The sequence below is a fragment of the Pogona vitticeps genome, chromosome 8 (genome assembly GCF_051106095.1).
Source record: "Pogona vitticeps strain Pit_001003342236 chromosome 8, PviZW2.1, whole genome shotgun sequence".
Classification (NCBI taxonomy): Eukaryota; Metazoa; Chordata; class Lepidosauria; order Squamata; family Agamidae; genus Pogona; species Pogona vitticeps.
Window position 1 is genome coordinate 4,008,417 of NC_135790.1, and position 24,914 is coordinate 4,033,330.

General features: G+C 45.0%; 1 protein-coding gene across 4 annotated transcripts in view; it reads right to left on the reverse strand.

Moving 5' to 3' along the window:
• The window catches only part of PLEKHA2 (pleckstrin homology domain containing A2), a 52,787-nt gene that overhangs the window by 21,730 nt on the left and 6,143 nt on the right, over positions 1-24,914 (reverse strand). The window contains exons 1-5 of one of the 4 annotated variants that reach the window (XM_072978954.2): positions 21,434-21,628; positions 9,007-9,170; positions 4,484-4,540; positions 2,210-2,258; positions 1,270-1,367 (exon numbers count right to left, since the gene is read on the reverse strand). In XM_072978954.2, the coding sequence (XP_072835055.1) occupies positions 1,270-1,367; positions 2,210-2,258; positions 4,484-4,540; positions 9,007-9,147 (345 nt within the window). In that variant the 5' untranslated portion in view covers positions 9,148-9,170; positions 21,434-21,628. Of the gene's footprint in view, positions 1-1,269; positions 1,368-2,209; positions 2,259-4,483; positions 4,541-9,006; positions 9,171-17,989; positions 18,078-20,364; positions 20,385-21,433; positions 21,629-24,914 lie in introns of those variants that run through there. The other 3 variants (XM_072978956.2, XM_072978955.2, XM_072978953.2) reach the window with 3 other exon arrangements.

The following is a 24,914-nucleotide window of genomic DNA, read 5'->3' on the forward strand; positions in this document are numbered from 1 at the left end:
TTGTTGTAGGCAGGGCAGGATAAGAACACAATGAAATGTGTATCCAAAGGAAGGTGACCAAGCTGGCCATTTATCCCTGGAAAAGAGATTATAGGCTATTCCCCAACAGACGCCCAGTCTTTGATATTATGCATCAGGAAGGTAAATTCCACTATACATGGGAGATGTTTTTCCATGCATACTTTTTGCTCTTCCATTATACAGTGGTGCCTTGCTAGACAGTTACCCCGCATGACAGTTTTTTCACTAGACATTGGATTTTTGCAATCGCTATAGCGATTCGCAAAACAGTGATTCCTATGGGGGAATTTCGCTGGACAATGTTTGGTCCCTGCTTCGCAAACCCACTTTCGCTAGACAACAATTTTGACAGTCCCTCCGCACTAGCAAAATGGGTGTTTTCGGGACCTAAGCTTCACAAGACAGTGATTTAAACAGCTGATCAGGGGTTCGCAAAGTGGCTTTCCTATGGCGGATCTTTGCTAGACAATGACGATTCTTCCCCATTGGAACGCATTAAACAGATTTCAATGCACTCCAATGGGGAAATGCTTTTCGCTAGACAATGATTTCGCTAAACAGTGATTTCAGTGGAACAGATTATCATCGTCTAGCGAGCCACCACTGTATTTCTTCCTATAAAAAGGAAGAGCTGGCTGGACAGCTCAGTTGTTTAGGTCTCTGGCTGCAGAGCCAGAGGTTGGGCGTTCAATTCCCCACTTGTGCCTCCTGCCAGTAGAACCAGTCTGTGTAGCCCTGGGCAAGCTGCACATTCCCAGGTGTCCCCAGTGGAAGGGATCTACTTTTGAGTAGTCTCTGCCTGAAAAAACCCTGAAAAGGGTTGCCATTAAGTCAGAATTGACTTGATGGCACAGGGTTATTTATTGTAATTATTATAAAGAGTCAGACAGCGTCTTCCTATAGTCAAAGATACATCCAAGGAAGCCCAAAACATGCGAAGAAACCAGCTCAGCCTTCCGATACCTATTTTACAGATATCAAACCAAGGCTGAGTGATGACTCTTCTCCTATAGGTTGTAATACTGGAACTGCAAACAACAGACCAATAAGCTGCTGATTATAGTGCACAGCTATGTTGCCAGATAAAGAATGGCCCAGTGAGGGAATCATTGTGTTCAGAGTTATATTTGAAAGAAGCAAATCAACAGACTATCTTCTGGATAAAGTGACACTGACTGCTTGTAAGTCCATCGAGTAAAACCCCAACTCTGTCCCGGGAGTCTAGGAACTGCACATGGGCAAACCTACCGTGATCTTGCTGGCTCGGTTGAGGGCCTCCACCCAGTCCTGAAGATCCCTTTGGTCATTGGCTTGCAAGACATAGCGCCGGGACAACGCATTAATAACTGCAGAGAGAGGGAAAATGATCAGCACCATGGTTCAGCAGCGCGCAAGGGAAGGAAGACAGCTGAACTCCAGAGTGATCTCGCAAGCTTCAGGAGGAACCGTTCCCCCTCGTCGCCAGCCCACATCCCCAATCGCAACGTTGGAATCCTCCAGAGAAAAGTCCTACAAGTGTCTCAATCATCTGAGATTCAGAACTGAAGGCCTTCTTAGTGGCAACACCTGAGCTGTAGAATTGCTCGCTAAGGATCTGGCAAGCTCTTTTCCCACTTCCTGCAGATTGCTAAAAATTACTGTTTTCTGGAGGGTGCATGTTATGTTCTATGTTTCCATTCCTGGTTTGGAAGACTTGTCCGAATGCAACTCAACGTTGTAAAGAGTAATCATTCAAACCACCCAACTGTGCTACAAGAAAAGAAATCAGAGTGATTTCCTAGATCAGTGGTTCCTAACCGTGGGTAACTCAAGCATTCTTGGACTGCAACACTCAGAAATCCTGGCCAGCATAGCTGGTGGTGAAAGCTTCGTAGTCCAAGAACACGAGGGTTACCCAAAGTTGGGAAGCACTATCCTAGATGCTTGGGAAAAAATGTACTATTATTAGATCCACAAATTTACATGTGTCATTTGATGACTGCAAGCGACATCAAGAGATGACCTGTGAACATGAGCATGCTGTTGAAGATCAAAGCCACACGTATCATCTAAAGCTTCCTCATATGCATATCTTCCCAACTGAGTGGGTTCTCAAACCCCACTGCTGGTTTTCAAGCACACAGGATTCACTGGATCGATTTGTATGGCTGGGCCAACCTTTCTCTTTCCCTCCACAAGTCACACTTACCGAAACAGAAAGGTGTCTTCGGCTTTTGTTTTGGGGTAGCCACACTGACCTGCAAGAGAAGGGTGCACAGAAATGAGATGCTAATGGTAGAGTAATTCTTTTAATTGTTGTTGAGTTCCAGTACGTTGCCAACATTTTTCTGGAGCAAGTCTGTGTGGATGGCAGGGGGTCACTCAGCTGAAATCCTTCCCAGCATAGATTTTTCAAAGAGGTATCCATGTTAGTCTGTTTCAGCAAGAAGAAGGAGGAGGAGGAGGAGGAGGAGGAGGAGAAGAAGTAGTTCTAGTTTTCTGGTACTTTTATTGTGAGTTATATCCATGATATTGTGGTGTATATCTACACATTCCAGCATGCTCTTAGAGGCTTAAATAGAGATTAGGGCTTCTTGGCACACAGTGAATATCAAGAAGATGGTCTTCGCTACAGTCCTGTGCACAGCCCAACAAGTTGGGCTGTTTGGCAAAGCACTGACTCAGCACAACGGACACTTTTCAATTAGCAGAAGTAATTGTTTCAACATTTCAAAGATAAATGCCCAGCCAGTGTGTACCGGCTGACAAGATGATTTGCATTAGCTAATTAGTCTTCCTACTGGCTTCTGCTGTTCATTACCTGTGTTAAAAGTGCTATTGTTAACTTCTGCATCTCATGTCACTTACGTCTCCAAACCACAACTGTGTATCACAGACCTGTGACCTAAATATTCTACTTCACGTGTATAAGAAAGTGGAACTGAGATCTACGAATGGTCACAGTGAACTAAAGCCAAGAGTCTTCAGTTACAAAACTTTTGGGTTTGTTTTGGCTTGATTTGATTTTTTTTATTCACGCCTAACACAGAGAAAAGGCATGTCTCCTAAATTTCTGTCCATCCTGCAAGTATTAAAGACCCAGGTTAAAAAGAGTAATAATTAAAGAATAACTGGCAGTCCTAGGAGGAGAAACATAGCTGTGCAAAATCTAAGAAAGAACTAAGCCGGGCTATTTCTAAGATATAACCCGCGACTTGCCGTTCAACAGGAATGATGTCTTGTTGGATCTATGGAGTCCAACTCCATGGGAAGATGTCCCACTGCTGATACATTTGCCCAACTATTAGTCAGCTGATTTGAGCAAGAGATAACACTATAATTAAAATAGGCCATACAACGATGAGAAGATTAAGCTCCCTGGATTCACAGGACAACTAAATGAGCAAAAAGAGATGAGCTCAAACCAGCTCTTCTTCTTCCTCCTCCAGTTGCTGCTGTTTCTTTAACTTAGCATTTAATTCGGTGGATCTGGATCCGATTTGTTAGGTTTGGCACACGCCCCTTTCTTCCAGGAATCTCTGGATGGTATACATGGTTCCCCTGCCTTTAGCGACACAACCACCCTTGGAGGTAGGCAGTGTTAAAAGTCCACCCCAGCTGCAGGACTAACATGGGATTGCTTCCAGAGCTCATTGTACACCAAAAACATCCCAGGGGCATCGGGAGGCCACAATCCCTTTTTCCCAAGAGCAATGGGGTGGGAGCATGCCATAGGGAGAGCAGCTACCAGATGCCCGGTTCCTTCCATCTTGTATCAGGAACCTCCCCTTGCCAGAGAACTGCACTAGCATGGGCCAACTCATTCCAGCCCTGCTCACCAGACAGAGAACTAGGGGCCAGTTGCATTGCCTCCATCACAGAAAGAATCCAGGCTGGAATGAGATGGAGGGAGCTGTTAAATATTGTCCTTCTGGCATTGTCCAAACAGATCTCCTCCGGGGTTGGCGGGGGGATTTATTTTCTAGATGCACAAAAAGCCACAAGCAAGATCATGTCCCACCCCCCTCCTCAGCAGTCTGTAACTCTGCCTTCTTCCCCCTCGGTTGGGTAAGGGCTTCCTTTTTCCTCTCGAAACTTCCCCCAGCTGAAGCTCGGGCCAAAAAAGGAGCTTATGAGTCTTCCCCCTGGCATGCTGGAAAACTGGACGCAGGTCAGCTCATGTGGTCATGGCAGGGCTTCGTCTCCAGCGATGGGCTGCTGAACCCTTTACTCTGTACGCTGTCCAGAAGACAAAAAGGATGCCTGGGGGCCGTATAAATAACTCAACCACCCAATCTAGGGTTTTCCCTGATTGTTCTGTGCCGGTTTCATTTTTAAAAAGGGAGAAAATGCAGTAAGAGTCGAAAACCATAATAATAAGGGGGGAAAAACGACAGCACCCAACCCATGAGGACTAGAAGATTGAGAAAGACAATCAGAGTTAGTGATTTGCCTGGCAATCTTGACCCCACCCTGGTCTTACCTTAGAAATGTAGGTCAGCTGCAAAGATCCAACAGGTTTTGCTCCTACAGCCAAATTCTGGAATACATTGAACAATCAGTCCATAAAAAGTCCAAAAAAGCTGAACTGTCCGTTTAGAAGCAGAGGTACTTATCCACGAGGATAATACACTATCTTCCTCAATGAGTAGTTTCCCCAAGGCCTGGCTTGCTTTATTTATGATGCCTGTAACCACAGCTCACAAAGAACATGCTACATTTAACAAGTTAACCTTACAGCATTAAACAGGAAGAACATATAATCTTTCAAAAATAACTTTTCTGAAACTCACATTACGGGGTGAAAAACATTCCTTTTAAAACATTATTCTCCAGACACATCTGTCGGCTTGTGTGTTTGATGGTAAAGGGACCATTTTAATGTTAACGCATTAAATCTGATGCGTTATTTCCAAGCTCTGTCTGCACTCATCCCTTAGTCCAGGGCACTGTGTAAACGATGCACTTCACTTTTAACCCCAAGGAGCTCAGGGTGCTGCAAAACAATCAGCCTCACAACCATCCTGCAAGGTAGATTAAACTGAGAGAGAATGTCCAGCCCTACATTGCCCATTACATTTCTCAGCCGAACTGGGGTGGGGGGTGAGGCAGGCATGCAGATTGCATCAGGCCACACATAGTACAACTCCCTGCCACAAGATAGAATAATAATGATGATAATCCTGTGCTGTCAACTCAATTCTGACTTTTGAGGAGCTTTTTCAGGGTTTTCCAGGTAGCAAACATGAAAGTAATTCATCATTCCCTGCTTCTGGGGGCATCTTGGGGCTGTGCAGCTTGCCCAAAGCCACCCAGGCTGGTTCTTTCTGCAATGCACAGTAGGCGGAATGGAACTCCCAGCTACTGGCTTTGCTGCCTGATGCCTAAAGCTATCCAGCAAGATAGATATGCTGATTGTTTCAAAGGGAGAGTGGATGCATTCGTGGAGATTAGGGGACCTCAACTCAGCCTGGTTTGTCTTATGCTTTCACGACAGCTGTTTTGCCCCAAAGCATGGAGCTATGGTTGTTTCTTAAACTTTGTTTTTCTTCCGGAGAGATACGAGAGTTGCTAAAACTAAGCCACGCACCATTTGTGTGACCCATGAAGCAGATCGCATCAACAGCTGCCCACAGCTAGCAACCTACCAGAAGCAGAACAAACTTCCGTGCCAGACAAAACCCTACGGAAATGGGACGTTGTGGAGAGCCTGGCCAGTCCTAGTCCACAGCTGGTGAGTTGCCGTCAGGTTGACTTAACACAAATAAGCCATGATTCTGGGCCTTGTTGAAAAACATGGGCCAGAACTGGGTGGTTTTGCCGGTCTCACAGTATACGAAAGCACCATCTTTGTGGCCCTCAAGGGCCCTGACAAGGTAGTGTCAGTTGGGAAAGAGACAAAAACATCTGTACAAATGCTCCCCAACGTAGGTGGTGGTGCCAAGACCTGGCTTTTTTCCACATTGTGGAAAAACCGTCCTAGAAAACAAGATGGCGGATGGGGTAGGGAAGAAGGATCAAATTACGTCTTCTCCAACTTCTCTCTCACCCCATCAGGCATGGAAGCACCAACCCGAGCTGCTACAGAAGCACAGCGCCAGTTGTGGCGAGCAGGTAGCTTGAGTTCAAATGCAAACTAAAACAGACACGGTCCCAGGGGCACATCTACACTGAGGTAATTCCAGCTTAATTCAATGAGGTTGACCACAAGATACACACCATGGGTCACCGTGCCCCTGAAAACACAAAAATATCAATCAAAACAGGAAGCGGCTGGGATGTCTACTTCCAATCTCTTGCGATGAAGGGTACTGTTTTAATTGTGTTGACGTATTTGGTTCAAAACTACTGCTGCTTTGTGCTTTTTGGTGGTTTGGGGGAGGCAACTACAACAGTAGCTGGGGTCACTTTGATGGGGCTATTTTACCCACCCCTACCATGTTGTGACGAGTGCAATAGGTTTGTCAACTACCACAATAATTTATTCCAAATGGCCTAATTCTTAATATCCCTTGATATATAAGTTTAACTCTTAGCACGTTAAAATGTTCCACACTGCCTGTTTAGATGGTGCTGTGCAAAAGTTTTTTATAATAGGGGAGCAGTCGGAAGCCAGGAAAATACAAGAAATTCCTGGCTAGAGACAGAACAAGTTTCAGGTCATAACAGGGACAACCAACAACGGCAGTTCCCCTTTAGGAAATACCAGATACCAGCAGTTTATACAGTTTTTAAAAATTATTTCTGCAGAACAGAATTTTGAAATTCTGGATTTTTATGCATTTGGAGCATATCTACAATTAGATAAATAAAGCGTGTAAATGAGGCAAGCTCATGTTGTCTGAAATAATTTTTCTACATGGGAAAAAACAGAATGAATGTGAGAAGAACACCAAGAGAAAGAAAAACTTTACCACAAGTGTGAACCAGAGACTTAATCTCATCCTCTGGAGACAGAGGAAGCATAAGAAGAAGAAGGCATCCTTCAGTCTCGAAAGACTATGGTAACATGCTCTGTATGGAGGACTTGGAACAGTGTCTAGTGTGGCTGAGAAGGCCAATTCGAGAGTGACAGTCCCTTCCACACGGAAGACAAATCCAATCTGTCCCCTGTCCGATTCCTTGGTTTTGCTGCTTTTGTGACTTTCTCTTTGCCTCGGCCTGCTGGGCAATTTGAACAATGAAACAAATCATAGCTTGATATGCAGAGGGACCCTGATGTGATTGATATGGTTATATGGTCACACACTGAAATTAACCCTATTAGGGAAAAATGTTAGCTGTGATGAAGCCCCCCAACACAAACTACCAAGGAGTCTTATAAACAGCAGTCTGAGAATTTTGTTTGATTATCATACATTTGGAAGATCTTATTAACTACATTTGTGCTGAGTTTTAGGTTTCACTCTGGACACACTAGTCCTTAGTGCATCCTGAACCCAGCACAGACATAGCTACTGAGACCTTCGTAACATCTGCACCCTATCTTACAGCTGTTGCAAGCTCTGCACTCCGGGATGTCCTTCCTTTCCCCCCATCCCCTACCCTTTTCTCCTTTAAGGTTTGACTGAAAGGAGAACCATGAGAAACCTTAACGTTTGCTCTAAACTTTGTGACCTTCTAGTTGATCCTTGTTGCTATATGCTGTCAAGTCACTTCTTGGTTACGGTGATCCTTATAGACTGAGGTACTAAAATGGTTTGCTATTGTGACACTCCCTAGTGAGTTTCCATGGCCAAGGAGAGATATGAGCCCAGGTTTCTAAGTCCTAGGCCCTTGCTCTATCCACTCTACCACACTGGCTCTTAGTCATAATGTATGCCACCTTAATAAAGGTACTGCCCACCTATGGATCCTAGACTGTTTTCATGGCCCAAATCAGCTTTTTTTACTCGTTCCTATTTGCAGGCTGGGCTCGTGGTAGCAGTTCCTTTGCCCGTGGGGATTTCCCAGAGAAGAGGATTTAGTGCAGTTTCCAAGCTCCTCAGACCAAGGACCGGTATGATATGAGTCACACCAGCAAAGTTCTTGGTCAGATTTCCTCTTGGGCCTCATGAGCCTGAGTTTCATAATGGCCTACAGAAGAAGTAAGGGGCCATCGTGACTCCCCGGGTGCCAGCAACTAGAGTAGAGATGCTGCCTCAGACCTCTGTCAGGTGACTCTGGACCACATGGTAGGAGCCGAGGCTGCTGAAGGCTCAGGTTATAGACAGTATCAGCCCCTCTGATGATCATAGTGATAATCATCTTAGAACTGTAGGGCGGGAAGTGACCCTATGGATCATCAAGTCCAGACCCTGTCAAGAAGGCCCGGGGGGGAATCGAACTCCATATCCTCTGGCTCTGCAGCCAGAGACCTAAACCACTGAGCTCTCCAGCTGCTCTGATAGGGTAATAGGCAACAGTAAGCTCCTGTACTGGATGGACATGATATCAATACTAGAAGCTTAGCCTTTTGCCCTGGTCCACCCAAGAGAGCAAAATTGCCGGCTGATTAAGAGTGCAATCAAATAGCTGCAAAAACGTATGCCTGTTCACATTGGAAAGTGTCATTTCCTAGGGGTGATCTCCCTCAAAGCAACCCTTTGGTCTGTCAGGGAACGGCTCAAGCTGGGACCCCAAAAGCAGAAGCTCTACAGCTGGACCCCCCCAAAAAAAAGTCCAGCTTGGGCACCGATCGGGGTCGGGCTGGTGCGTGTTTCCCTGTACGTCGTGCGATCGCTGGGAAACAGATCACATCAAACTGCTCCACCAGCAGTCCAAACTGTGATCTGTTTCCCCCATGGTCACCATCTTACTCCATAATCCAAATTCAAGTTCTTCTCTCCATTTCTGGCAATGGAGGACATGGATTGACTCTTCCCCATTTCCAAGTTCTGGATCAGGGTCTGCCGTAATACCTCCATGTGGACCCAGTCTGCTTTCTGGAAACCTAAAGACAAACAAAGGAAGTGCCCCTCCCCCCCGGCTCGGAGGCCAAGCATGAACCAGAGAGGAGAAACTCACCTGGGGATTGTCCATGTACCACAGAAGGCTGTTGGCCTGGGTATCCAGGATGAAATATCTCCGGAGGAACTTGCCACACACCTCGCGGTCCTCAACATCTAGAAACCCACAGATTCGGTTCTGACGATCCACATAAGGCATTCCGGGCTCCTTCTAGCATCCCCCTGAAAAATCACAAACACGTACAGGTGAGACTTCAGTCTGCCTCATGCAAAAATCCAAGCCTCTCTGGGCCACACATTTTGTGACCCGATGGATACCAAACCCAGAACGTGGCCTGCATAATGCCAAAGCGTTGCAGAGATTTGAATTTCAGTTTAAATTCCTTTTGGCTACATAGTAAAAGTACAGAGACTCAAAGAGGAGAACAGCTACCAAGTTCTCCAGATCGTTCACTCCTTTTTGGGAAGGACCTTTCTGGATTGGGGTGACCGTTAGTCTATCCAGCAACAACCTATGGTTCCTTCCCACCTCTAAATTCGAAGACAGCTTCTCCTCCCCGCTGGGTGTTTCATTTCGGTTGGAAGCAGCGTGATTTTTGTTTGTTGCTGATCTATCCACAACTGTAAGTAATGAAATGTCTTTATTCTTTCTCCTACAAATGTTTCAGAGCTACTCAGACTTTAAGTACCAGTTAATGAAAGGGGTGGACTATCTGGGGAAATGTGTAGCTATTCTCCTCTGTGAGTCTCTGTACTTCTACTGCATATGAAAAGGGAATTTAAGCAGAAATTCAAGACACGGTATAAGACATAACTTTTAAAAGCTCTGTCTCTTAATTGGTTCCCTGCAGGAGGAACAATAAGACAGAAGAGAGGTTTTGGACCTAGCCCTAAATATTTGCACACAGAAGCAAACTATAAGCAAATGTTGGTTGGTTAATAAGAAGAAGAGGAAGCGTTCAGCTCTGGAAAAACTATGCTGCTGCTTCCTTCGTCTTTGTGCGTGTATGTGCGCGCGCACACATTGTGGGTTCAAATGAAACAAGACAACTTTTGTGGAAGGGACCAAAGAGCTTTCTAAAATGTAATCACGAAGGCTTTCACGGCCGGGATCTAATGGTTGTTGTGGGTTTTTCGGGCTCTTTGGCCGTGTTCTGAAGGTTGTTCTTCCTAACGTTTCGCCAGTCTCTGTGGCCGACATCTTCAGAGGACAACACTCTGTGCTCTGGTGTACGTAGTTGGCTTGGGAGTGCACGAGCAATCATTACATCAGACTGCACAGGGAAGCCATTGAAATCCACAAGCACCAGCAGAACGTCAACAAAAAAGAGGAAAGTGTGAAGCTCAACAAAACTTGGCTCCCAGCTCTCAAAAATACAGTGTGCAAAAGGTCAACGAACTCTACCCAGCCACAAGGACAGGGGATCACTACACACAAAAGACCAGCTAATGACACCCATCAACCACAAGAACAGATAATCTCTTCTCCTTAGCACAACAATATACCCAAAACAAGACATGCTAATCACCCATCTACAGAAAAAGACATAAGCCTATCTCACAGTCATAAATACTGCACTCCCAAGCCAAATATGTACACCAGAGCACAGAGTGCTGTCCTCTGAAGATGCCGGCCACAGAGACTGGCGAAACGTTAGGAAGAACAACCTTCAGAACACGGCCAAAGAGCCCGAAAAACCCAGAACAACCAGCTTTCTAAAAGCAGATCACTGCACACAGGATCCCCCCAAGCATCATCTCAGCTTCTTGGCACAGAAATATGTTTCTATCAGTAAAAAAAAAAAAAAATCACAAAATTTTTCATATAGTCATGAGTCCCATGAAACTTCTTCATGTTCCCCAGAAGGTTACCCGCTCCCCTTCATTTGGGAACTCTCCCACATTGTTTCTGCTATTCTTTTTAAATAGTTTTTTTAAAATATAACACAGAATCTTGAGTTCCACCTGGATGGTATAACATTATAATTCAAGAATTCCTGCAATGAAGACAACAAGAGACGTTTGGGTAGTTTGGGCAGCAAATAAGTTAAACAAACAAACAATGAGGAGGAGGGTAAATGTGCTTTAAAAGGAAGAAATAGCTGCATAACTTACAAACTAATTAGGAAAAAGCTCATGAATAGCTAACTACTTTGGTTTGTAAATGATCAAATAAGGAGCCCTTGGCCGTCCTTTTCTAGCAGTCCAAACCTGCTACCTGAGGTGGGTGCCTCAGGCCACAACAATTTTAGTGTTTTATGGTATGATTATGACTGAAATCAGGAGAAGCATCCTCTGAGGAACAAAAGCATTTTCTGACATCTATGGGGAGGGCAGCATTGTATATTGGTCCAAGTGAATGAATTGAGGCAGGGCACACCCATCTTTTAATTTTTATTCATCAGCCTCAGGGCAACCATTTTCTCTCAGGCTAGCTTACCTTCCAGGGTTATTCACAAGGACAGGGTGGAGGAACCCACCCATCTTCTACCTCAAAGCTCTTATGTTCCCAAGACAAAGAGCAAAATATAATATATGAAAGAGAAATAAAAGTAATGGAAACACATGCTAGCCCTTAGAAGTGTTCATAATGCTCACATGCTTTTCATCTCTTTGGAACACTTACTCCTCACCCCACACTCAAAACATGTAGAAAGTTCTTACGATTATTTTTTTGTTATATATGAAGTGGAGGAGAAGTATCCTGGGAGCAAGAGAGTTGCGTTGAGGCCAGTTAATAAATTCATGAAGATAAAAGGTTCGAACTGGGGATATTCTGATTACGAGGTCCACTTAATCCACTCTTAGGGCCTCACTAGGCCACACGCTGATTCCGCCTCTAGAAACAACGCTCCATTGAGACAAAAAATGGTCTGTTTATTTTTAACATGAAATTGCCCCTTTCCGCACTTCTCAGATTAGCTTGCCTTTTTTTTGTAATTGCTAAACGGGGAGACTGCAATGTTTGCACGTTTGACATGCCAACCGTGCGGCACTGAACCATTTGCATGCCTACAGGAGCAACATTGTAAGAGCAGGATGACACAATCCATCTGTCCTGATGTGAGATTTTACCCACACCAAGGTTAGAAGGTCTCAAGTGTAATACTCAAGCAAAGGATGGGTATTAAAACCCTATTTTATTTTAATGTAAACCCTGTCCAGAAACTCACAGGATTTTGCAAACAAGTTTAACAAGAAAGAGTTTTAATGAACTCTTAAGACAAATAGGTTTATTTTGGAATGAACTTTCATAGATGCTAATTCACTTATAGGCACAGAGCATAAACCTTGGGGTTTCCAGTAGACAGGGAAGGGGAACGGGGCACAGAAACAATTAGATGCAGAGAATAACCATTACGTTACTGAGCCTGGTTGTAAACACCCAGTATAAAAATCCTAGCAGTTAAGTGAGGTAGTTGTCAGATGCTTATCATGAGTTATACGACATGAGTCCTGTTCAGCAATTTATTTCCTCTGAAGGAGTAAAAACCAGTAAGGTGTCTGTACGGTTGTGACAGAGGGGGAAAAAACCCTACACACAGCAGCTTCACCACTTTGACGTAAGACTTTGTCCGAACGCAACTGCTGACCGCCGCTTCTTCAAATCAAAATCTACCCCCGCCACCTCAAAACTACCCACCAGTGCCACAGTATTTGGCTCGAGAGCCCTCTCCCCACAACTGGAGTGAAACCCAGAGGAACGTTTTGATGAAATCACTACCCATTTCGACACCCCTGTTTTCCCAGACAACGCAAGGGCTGGGATTTTTAGCTGCCCGTTGGGATTTTCAAGTCTCTGTCATCTGAGGAACCCCTTTTCCCAAAACTTACCCACCAAGAAAACACTGCGCAGCTCGGAGAGAACGGAGCAGCTTCTTACATAACAGCCAAAAGAGGAAATACAGAGTCCAAACCACAGAGAACACGCCAACCAGAGAATCGGAGAGCTACAGAGTTGGAAGGAACCGCAAAGGCCATCCAGTCCAACCTTTTGCCAACGCAGGAGCCCACAATTAAAGACGCTCTGGTAGATTTGCCCTTTGCCCTTTTTATAAACCCATAGGGATTACAGCACTCTCTGGATAATTTACAATTTAATTATGCAGGCTACACATTGCCCCACCACCAACAAAATCAAGCTGGGTACTCAATTTACCAACCTCAGAAGGTCAACCTCAAACCTGGGTGCATTAGGATCAAACTCAGGTTGTGAGCAAAGTCTTCACTGCAGTACTGCAGTTTAACCACTGCATTACAAGGCTCCTCAAATGAAGCTTTCCAAAGTAATTTTTCTCCCCTGTCAAGTCACTATTATTTATTGTCAGGAAGGTCTTCTTAATGCACAGTCGGAATCTCTTTCCACAAAATTTGAATCCACAAATTCTGGTCCTGCCATCTAAAGCAGCAGGAAAGCCATCTGGCTCTCTCTTTCATAAGACACCACCCAGATACCTGAAGACAGCTATCCTACCCTTGTTATGTATGATAATTTATATATACAGCTGCACCTGTTAAGACAATTGTGATTGTTTTAGGAGAAACCTAGAACATCTCACCGGAAAGGACAGGACTCTGATGACCTGCTGGCCTCTTCTGTCCAGGCGCAAAGAGTGTAAAAGAAACTTCAAGATCTGTCTCTTCCTTTATTAAGGTTCTTTAAAGCCAACGTGGGCAGTATTGTCACAGAAGGCTTCTCTAAATAGCCATTTTTAGAAGCTTCTTAAATGTTGGGAGGGAGGGGGTCCATGTGTAGCTCCATCAGGAGGTAGTTCCAGAATTTTGGTGTCACAGTGAAGAAGGTCTTATTTCTCGTTAGCACGTTTTTCCTGATATTCATCTGAAATCTGGCTTCCTGTTGCTTGAGCCCACTGTTGTGTGCCCTGCACTCTAGGATGATCGCGAACAGATCTTGCCCCTCCTCTAGGTGATTACCTTTCAAGTCTCTGAAGACTGCGATCACATCGTCCCCCTTCTTTTCTCAAGGCTCAACATGGCCTGATATTTCACACTTTCCTCCTAGGGCTTGGTCTCCAGTCCCCTGATCATCACTTTATGTAGGATTCTGGGGACACATTTTGTGGTGCACACAAGAATCCACTCCCCTCTTGTGAGGCGCTAGGCAGGACGGTTCAGCTGTACTGATGACCTACTTGAATAAAAGCGACTGCAAACCGCACAACCCATCCTCTTCTGCCTTCCACTCGTGATGATCAGCAGCAGCAACAAGCCTGCCATTACTGTGTTTTAAAAAAGAGGTTTGCTGTCATTCGTGACTTTCTCAAGCCAACACTGACACATACAAAGAGTCTTCGTTAAAAACAGCCACTACCGGCAGAAAGTTTCCCCCGTAGAACAATTATTCTCACTTCTGTGTTTGTGACATTCAGCTACCTACCCCTGAAAGATTGTGTTAAAAGATAACACCCTGCAATTAAGTATATTGTAAAGTACACTGGGCTCCGTTGTCTGGAGGATGCTGGAAACTGTGGGCAAAAAGACTAACTTTTTCAAGCTACAATGCAGTTCATGGCTGAACGAGCTAAAGGCATGGTGGGGTCAAATGAAGACTGAGAATTATCAGATTTCCTCCAGCTACGCTCAACTGAAGGCAAGGGTCAGTTACTGTGACTTTGACATATGGGTCCGTATATCTTCCAAAAGAGATCTGTAGTACAAGATTTCTGATATTCTCATTATTTCAAATGAATGAGCTGTCACTGATCCAGCTTCCTAGCTTTTAGTCCTGCTGGACTGAGATGGATTACTAAATGCTTCATGGCACAGTGGTTAAACTGCAGTACTGCAGCCGAAACTCTGCTCACAACCAGGGTTCAATCCCAGATACCTGGCTCAAGGTTCGCTCAACCTTCCATCCTTCTGAGGCTGACAAATTGAGTACCCAGCTTGCTGGGAGGGGGGCAATGTATAGCTTGCATAACTAAATTGTAAACTACCCAGAGAGTGCCTTAAGTGCAATGGGGCGGTATATAAGCAGCATAATTTCCCCCCACCCATCTCAGTTACGAAAAAAATGGCAAGGGTTTCTTGACTCCCAACTTGGTGACCAATAGCAGCTACAAAAAGGGTCCCACTACATAACAGTCTAGGAGGCTAGAACTGTGATCTGTAGCAGCCCAGGTGTAGATTGGCACATATATACAGACAATATACCATATATGTCACATCAAGGCTTGGGGGTGTGTGTCACTGCCTCAGCTCCTGAGTCATAATTTTGTAATGTACCAGAGTGCAGTGGTTTGCAATCTTGGGCCCTCAGATGTTCTTGGACTACAACTCCCAGAAATCCTGGCCAGCATAGCAAGGGGTGCAGGCTCCTGGAAGTTTTAGTTCAAGGAACACCTGGCGACTCAGGGCTGGGAACTGCTACGTCGGGTGGATGACCTCAGAATTCTAATCAAACCACCAAACTACACAGAACTGCAAGCCTGAAGAGCAGATATGCCCCCTTATACAAAACAAGAGTTTTGATTCATGTAACAGAGGACAGAGAAGCAAAGTAGTTAGCTATTCATGAGCTTTTTCCTAATTAGTTTGTACGTTATGCAGCTATTTCTTCCTTTTAAAGCACATTTACCCTCCTCCTTATTGTTCGTTTGTTTAACTTATTTGCTGCCCACACTACCCAAAGGTCTCTTGTTGTCTTCATTGCAGGAATTCTTGAATTATAATGTTATACCATCCAGTTTGAACTCAAGATTCTTGTGTTATATTTTTAAAAAACTATTTTGATATTCTGTAAGCCGCCCAGAGTGGTAGAATATACCAGATGGGCAGGATATAAATCGAACAAATAATATAAAATAAGGGTTGGCACAAAAGCAAGCAATAAGCCCAATCTCTTGAAAAGATTCATCATGTGCCTGCCTTTAGGGAAAAGAGATTAGTTCTATCCACAGCAAATGAAGGTGATGCTTTGATAGAGCCCATACAGTACAGTGGTGCCTCGCTAGATGATGATAATCCGTTCCACTGAAATCGCTGTTTAGCGAAATCATTGTCTAGTGAAAAGCATTTCCCCATTGGAATGCATTGAAACCTGTTTAATGCTGCTTTGCGAACCACCGATCACCTGTTTAAATTGCTGTCTTGCAAAGCTTAGGTCCTGAAAACACCCGTTTTGCGAGTGCAGAGGGAGCTGTCAAAATCGTCGTCTAGCGAAAATGAGTTTGCGAAGCAGGGACCAAACATTGTCCAGCGAAATTCCCCCATAGGAATCACTGTTTTGCGAATTGCTATAACGATTGCAAAAAAGCCAATGTCTAGTGAAAAAACTGTCATGCGGGGTAACTGTCTAGCGTGGCACCACTGTACTTTGTTAGAGCCCATGCTTGGTTCCAAAAGATCACAGGTTCAACCTCCAGAATCTTCATGCAGGGCTGAGAAAATTTGGGTCCCGTCCCCCCCCCCCCCCCGTTTCCGAAGTTCAGGAGAGATGCTGGCCGTCTGCATGAGGAGATGGAGAGAGAGGAATCAACCTCTCGTGTTCCTTTGGTTCCAGAGTGAGCCACCAAGGGGGTCTACCACCAAGGGGCAGGAATGTACCCGAGAAGCTTTGCAGCTGTGAGGAAAAGATACTTGATTTAAAAGAATCGAAACCAATACACCACATACGTTGATCTCAAGAGAAAACTCGCCAGATATAAACAAGGTTTCCTTTTTCTTTTCTTTTTTAAAAGTTGATTTCTTAAACTTATGTGAGAAAGGAAGGATGTGGCCATGCACTGACAGACATGTGTAGTAAAAATGTCAGTCTTCTGGACAAGCCTCCTTGAATTCGGGTCTCTTCTCAGTTTCGCTGGCGACAGGTGGAACACATGTGCCAAGGGAGGGAAAAACTTTGGGGGCACCCAAAAGTGGCAAAGTACGCACGGCCCAAAAAATGCAACTAAGACCAATGTGCCCAGATCACACCCAGTAACCTGCATGGGGGCATCCACGTCTTTTGCAGAACTTTGAGAAGTGAACTCTCTGGACAACACCTCCCTGAATCCTCCAGTCAGCATGGCCAGCTGGGGATTCTGGGAGTTGTATTCCAAAAGGTAAGGAGTCAAAGACTGGTCCCTTCGAAACAGGGGAACCAACCATGGTAAGAAATCCAGCACTGGAAAACACAACGATACAAGAACCAATGGATAGCGGGCTGACATATCTACTCTACCGCTATTCTAATGGACAGTGGTTGAGGTATCTGGCTGTAGATACCTTTTATTTGACCACTCTAAAATTACACAAATCACAAGCTTTCATGGAGGAAACCCCTCTTCCTCAGGCTCAGCACAACACCTTCATGGATCACGCCGAATAACAGTTACAGGCAAAATATATAATATATTACAACACTGTGTTTTGGGACCGTTTCTCCCAAAGGATCAGCTAGCCACTTAGAAATAAACACAGATCATGGGATCTTTCTGCTGTTTCTCCCACCCCCATTATAAGGTCATGTAACAAATGGCATGGCTGAACCAGGATTTGAATCCAGACCTAAGTTCTAATCAGATACTACACTGAAGTAGCTCTCCCTAGGGTTTCTAAATCTCTCCAAAGATTTGTGAATACAGTATAGGTGTACAGATTTGCGGTTGGTGGAGGATAACTCCCAGAATCCCTCAACTAGATTTTTTAAAAAGCTGTAATAAAGACAAACTTGCAAAAACAAACAGGAATAATCAAGGATGTATGCAAAAGATATTGTAGAGAAGAAAGTGTTTGCTTCTCTCCTTTAATAAGTCCCCGAATCCTGCACAGGGTTTAGGATCACACGGAAGCAATATGCCGGAAAGCAGTGCAAAACAACTGAAAGCTAAATACAAAAGGACATGTCGTCTGTTGAACGAAGTCGACAAAATTTAATTTTTAAAAATATATATGTAGTAGACTAACTTCTTCATTATCTCTATGCCTTGGTCGCAACTGGCCAGAATACCAGGCAGCAGAGACACACCTTGTGTGCAGGACACAATGGGTGCGCTGCTCCACAACTCCTTTTTCCAAAGAAAAAGAAAAGGAGACCTTACCTTTAGAAAATTATACGTTTAAATGAAAATTGCAAATTCAGAGGGAAGCCAGCTCTCCTGTGCCCTTTCCCTCAGCAGAACTCTGCACGTTAAGTGGGCACTCTTGCAGCCTGGAAGCCTTGCCCTGCTCAAGCACCTCCTTTTCACTGGTAAGAGAGAAAAACCTCAAAAGGGTGGGTGTGGAGCTAAAGCAAAAGTGACTGTATTAAGACAGCGAACCAGCGTGTTCGGTATTACATCCCAACCTTAAACCTTAAGGGTGGAGATCTGTCCCCAATTTCAACCACAGGAACCCCAGAACAACATGTTTTTTACACACACACACACACACACACACACACACACACACACACACACACACACACACACACACACACACACACACACACACACACACACACACACACACACACACACACACACACAGAGAACAATCTGAGGTTAAGAATGCCCTTTTCTCTTGTAGAGGGAGCTTGGTAAGGCATGCAACCTGTGCTCTTCAGCAGAGCAATTCGCAAAATCATCATCATCATCATCAAACAGCCTTTGCAGTACAGCAACACTGCCTTCTTGGCCTCATTACAGTTGCTCCTTCATGGCCACAGCAGCCCCCGCCCTGCTGTGCTAGGTGCTGCACACACACACACACAAATGCAGAAGTGGCCTCTGCATTGTGTGCATCAGAGGTGCTCAGCTATGCACCCTGTGGCTTGATGCTGCAGGCTGGCCTCGTCACGGCCAAGCCCTGCGCTATATTAAATGCAAACTCTCCTCTGTGGTTTGCTAGTACACACTTGGAAAAGGCAGCTGCCCGAGGAGGAGGGTGGGGATCACGAATTTTGACCAAGCTGCAAAAATCTGAGAAAAGAAGAAAACTGACTATCACTGATTGGTAGCTATCCCGGCGAGAGGATGGGAAAGGAGAGGGTGGCATGGGAAACTCCTGAAGGGCACATTTCCCAGGGTCCCCTGAAAGCTGGCACCAGCCCTGACTGATCCACTGGATGACACAAAACCCGTCAGGTTTGTCAAAATGGGCAACACGGAGTTAGTTACACAATGCTTTTGTCTATTCTTCACATACTGCCTCCCAGTTCCCATGCAAACTGGAACATGTGATACTTCTTTGTACGGCTCCAGGAAGGACAACATGGGCCAGGAATTAACAAGGGGAAAAAAGAAGAAGGAAGGATTGTCCAAAGCAGGCTAGGATGTCTTTAAAAGCGCAAATAGTAAATCTGAATTACACACACACACACACACACACACGGACCCCACCCCTAAAATAAGTTCAGCACTCTGGGTGCCTCCTGAAAAGTTCATATCGAAGTCCGGAGCAGACTTCTCGGCCCTGAATCATGGGACCCATAACCCCAAGTTGGGCTTCACAGAACTCAAAAAAAGCAAGGTTGCTGTTTGAAAATCACGAGGTTGTCTTCTCACTGAGAACTGAACAATAATGCATTTACCATTTTATTTTGCCCCCTAGCTTTTTAAGGGGGCGACAGAAGCAAAACCAGAGTATTTTCCTTGGGTTTATATATACTCTCAGTAGTGGCTGTCTATTCAGGTACCAATTCTGCATCAAGAGGTGTCCCCAGTTACGGAGTGCGCTATGCAAATCCAGGAAATGGGTGCTCATCTCCCCCCCCCATTTGCATAGTGACTTTCTTCTTCTGCTAGTGATACTAAAGAGGAAGGAGCTCAGGAGGGCCCTTTGACTACAGGAAAACCCGTCACTTCCTTCCATTAGCTTTCTGACACTTCACTAAGCAGTAACCTTACACTTTCACTCCCTTAAGGACTAGAAACCTACTCTCTTTCTAAATGAAAGGTTATCCGTTTCTCAGTAGGTTCCGTCTTTTTCCATAATAAATGACAGACGTGATTACAGAACTGAAAAAAGAAAAAAAACACTGACTTGTCAGGTTGTCAACCTGCCAGTAACAACAAGGCCAGGTCAAAGAAAGCAATCTTGACACATTTTATTTAATTTCTTTTATCCCTAATTCTGCTTTTCAAACAAAAGGGTTCGCAAGGCAGGCAGACCCATGGAGAAGGAGCCCTAGGAGGCAATTCTTCTGGATGAGGATGTCCTTGCAACCCAATTAATTTTCAGCTTCATAACCTCTCCTTTTCTACTCTCTCCCAGTCCTTGAAGAATTAAATTTAATGCATTCAACACTGCAGGTCATGAATGACGCAACGTTCCCGATTCCAGAGTGCTGGCAATGTGAGGCACAACCATCTCCATTAGAGATGGGCACAAACCGGCAGTTTGTTTCAGTTCGGAAGGTGGCTGAACGGGTGTTCAGTGTCCTACCCCCTCTGGCGGGCGCCCACTCAAAAGCAACAACCTGGTTTTCCTGACCCACCTCCTATGGGGTGCTGCCTCCTACCAGAGGGGACCGGGCAACAAACCGTGGATCCACCGAATTAGCACGAATTGCCGAACCGGAGGTTTGCACCCATTTCAAATCCCCATCGACGATTATGAGAGGCACCGTTTCACACATCAAGATGGCACTAGTTTAGAACAGGAGGGAAAAGGAGGGAAGTTAAACAACTACATGCAAACGTGTACTTCCCCACCGTAGCTAGTGAAGCTTGTTAACTCTGCTAGGATGCCTTTGTCGCCAACTCAGCAACAGCTTGATCAATGATTCCAGCTGGGATAACAGGTGATATTTGTGTTGTTTGCATTTCTGTTCCCCTCCTTCCTCATCCCACCCAAGCACGGGTATAGATACTTGGGTAACACAAAGCACACCAAATCCTGCCTGTATTCAGTGTCACCAAGCTGCATGCACTAATAGTAACCCCCAACAGAGATCTCGAGGTAAACGAGATATTTATAGAGTGGTTTCACCAAGGGCCACCTTCCCTCCCTCTGAGGTTCCATGGCTGAGTGGCGATTCGAACCCAGGTCATCTGAGTTCTAGACTCTGCCTGCCCCTTGCCCCCCCCCACAACTGCACAGAAGGGCACTCTCTGAATCTGGATGAAGGCCAGATCATTCTCTTATAGTCATTATTATTAATAAATCAATAATCATATGCCACCAAGTCAGTTCTGACTTATGGTGACCCTTTTTTTCCAGGATTTTCCAGGTAGACAGTACTCAGAGGTGGTTTACCCTTCCCTTCCTCTAGGGGGAGCCCTGGGACTGTGCAGCTGGCCTGGGGCTACATAGGCTTGCTTTACCCGCAAGAGGCAAAGAGGGGCTCAAACTCCCAACCTCTGGCTCTGCAACCAGAGACCCAAACCACTGCGCTATCCAGTCAGCTGTCAGGGAAGGCAGGCTTTCCAAACTACAGTCCCTTAAGCCGCCCTTTGAAATGAGAACGGGCTTCAGGAGGCTGATCTAGGAGATGGTCAAAGCGGATTTCCCCAGGACAGGGGCAGGTACCCAAGACCCTGATGGAGAGCAATAAAACCTCCTACCTAAGAGCGAAACCAAGCCAGGTAGCCGATCATCCCTGACAAAGCTCAGTCTGTCGTTAAGGTTTGCCAGCTAAGAGCCAAACTCCAGAGCCAGCCGCTCAGAGAAAAGGAGGAACCGCATCTTGTGCAAACCAGCTGCAGTAAATGACCTGTCATGCCTGCTAGCGGGACCTTTCGCTGGGTTCTGTTTCGTTTTCAGCTTTGTGCGGTTTTGTAAAAAAGGAAAAAGAGGTGGGAAATAAATGTGTTGAGAAACACCTCCGAGGAGGCCGCTTTATTGACGTGCACGACTATTCTAGACACTCACGAGGGACAATTTAAATATTTTTAAATAGACCCCACTTAGGTAAATGAAACCTAGTGAGTGTGCTGTAGTGGTTGAAGTTGCTGACTCTGCTCTGTATTGTAGGACCTCCCCATCCGCAGGATCAGTATCCACTGATTTGCTTATCGACTGCCTGAAAGTGCTAAAAACCAAGAAACATGTATTTACATGTATTTCCAGGATGCGTTTATCGGAACTGGTCACTAGAGGAAGCCAGAGCCCATGCAATATATAGCATTAGATACTTCTGCATTTTTTGGCACCCACAGGGGTGGGATTTGGAACCGATCTCCCTCGGATACCGCAGTCCTTCTGTAAAGACACCGGTTCAAATCCTTTTTTCCATGATTTTTGTAGAAGAGATTCAGAATTTTGTTACGCAAACATATATACACAAGCAAAACACTTTCTAAAAAAGTCCGGTGCAACCTTGTAATGTATTAAACTCTATTTTATGTCTGTGTTCTTGGAGGGGGAAGTCCCCCGTTATGTTCCTGTCTGGACAACGTCAATATCAGGTGATGGTCTGCATGGGCACCTCACAAATCTAATACCGTCTCATGGAAGCTGTTTTGTATCAGGATAAACTATCTATCCACCTGTCCCTGTATTGAACTTGGAACTTTCCTCCACTGGTTGCCAACCTTGGGTAACCCAGGAGTTTTTAGACTACAACTTCGAGAAGCTTGTGCTGGCCAGGATTTCTTGAAGTTGCCGTCCAAGAACACCTGGGGACTCAAAGTTGGGAGCTACTGCTCCAGACAAAGCAGGTAGAGCCTATCCTTATTTATATGACCTCAAAAGCAATGTACAATCTCTCCTCTTTACTACTGCATCCTCTCAACAGTCTCATACATACAGAAGAGTTGAAATGGGTTCAGAAAATTTCTGCACTGACTTTCTGTCTTATGACAATTCGTCCATCGTCGAACAGCTCAGAGCTCCCGTCAGCTTCCAACTCATCTTTATACTCTGAATAAAATGAAGGTTTTTCCATAAAACCCCTGTATCACTATAATCACGCATTGCCAGAAATTTATTAAAATTAAACACACACACACACACACACACACACACACACACACACACAACCCCAGCTTGCATGGCAAACTCAACATAGCTGCTCACCCAGTTGGTCTCCTTTGGCGAGTTAGACCAACCTCCAGAAGACCAAGGAAGGGAGCTTAGCAAAAGGTTGCGTTTGCAATTTTAATAAGCCAAGAACATGGAAAAGTGGCTCGATTAGATCTTAACTCCCAGAATCCCCTAGGTCAGCATGGTCACTGTGGCCTAACTGAGCAACTTTTCCAACTTTAGGATTAGGCAAACTTTATTAACTGAAGTGATACATCTGCCATGAGTACCCAACACCCTCAGGAAATACCAGAATCCTGGTCTCTGTACTTCTAGTGTGTAGCAGTGCTGTACTGTGCACTAGAAATTCAAAACTCTGCAACAGTATCTACACTACACAGTCATAGCCGTTTGTGATCAGCCCAACAGCCATTGCTCCATCCTACAGAATCTTGAGATTTGTAGTTCGGTGTGGGGCGAAGCACTCTTTGCCAGAGTGCTGTGGTGCTATAGCGGTGCTTTGGGGCTGAACATTTCAAAGTACCTCACCGAACGACACATGCCAGGATCCCTTAGGATGGAGCCCTGACATTTCAATGAAGCATCAATTTGCTACAGATGTGCAGTATCAAAAAACCCATTGGTCTCTTTGGACTTTGAAAAGAATTTTCTGAAACGCCTTCAGCAAAGAAGCACTGATCAAAACCTAACCGCCATGGGGATGTCTTAAAAACTGACAACTGTTTAAGCAATGGGATCTTAAAAGCAACGCTGGCCAGGATTTCGGGGCGTTATCGTCCAAGAACATCTGGGACCCGAGGTTTGGAACCAACTGATTTCAGAGTAACAGGCACGCAACCAAGAGCCCAGATCTGCTCATCAACCATCCAGAATACACCCAAAAGAAAAGAAAACCAACCTAATTTCACCGAGCGGGCTCTCAAACCTCCAAGTACAGGGTGATACTTTATATATCAGCCTTGATCTGGATCTAATGGCAGTCGTTGGTCTACACATCTGAAAGGCCCAAGGTCATTCCGCCCAAAGCATTATCAGCTTGGCCTATTCTCCTTTTTCTCTATCCCGTCCTCTGGGAAGCCTGCCAAATTTGTCTGGCTGACTACAGTCTACACAGCTTCCTGTCGGCAAGTTCCTAGAGCACAGGCTGATTTAAATCTCGTACAGAAAGAATACTTTCGCAAGCATGGACAAAGCCCTTCGTTAAGATATTGGGGATGGATTATGGACTGCCGACCCCATGCATCGCAAATGAAAATACAGATTTCAAGAGGAATGGCCAACTTGCTCTCGTCTGCTGTTCAAGTCCAGACATGTTACTAGTTCCTGAATATAAAAAAGACGCTGACCCATGTGGGAGTTTGCCAAAGTCGCTGTGCCTGGAGATGTTTAAAAATCCACAGTATTTGTAGAGGTTTTCAGATCTGAGGGGGGTTTTTTTGGAGGATAACTCCCATAATTGTTCAAGCTGCTGAAAAATACATATTTGCAACTTCTTAGATAGGGTTACCTATCCTTTTTCACAACAAGACTGCTATGTTTGTATCCCTTGTGAGATAAGCAGCCGTTTAAAACGTGAAGGGTTTTTTCCCCCCAGCATGGAGATTAAATTATGAGATGAGCTTTACCTGTTCTATTTCTGCCTAAAATGAAAGAAAAGCCCAGGTGGAAGAAGCAAGTGGAAGAAAGAGTATTTCTCCTCTTTGCAGGTATTTCATGAGTCGATGCAGCAAAACTGCCAAGCGATAAGAAACAGGTTACGTCTTCTTTGAAACGCATCTCATTAGATGGCCAATATGCTCCTCATGGCCTCTGCAACACAGAGATGGTCCTTACACTGGTCTGCTCTGCAGGGTTGTTGGAAGGATGACTGAGAGGATAGATCCAGGGCATGTAGCACACTTTAAGTGTTGCCAGGGAAAAAAGCTTAATATTCTTGAGCAAACACTTGATTATCTCATTTGTCTGCAGGTGGTTCTGCCATCCAAGGCATAACCCATATGGCTTTCCAGCCCAAAATAAACAAGCTGATAGGCCAGTGAGTAAGAATGCAATTAATACCTA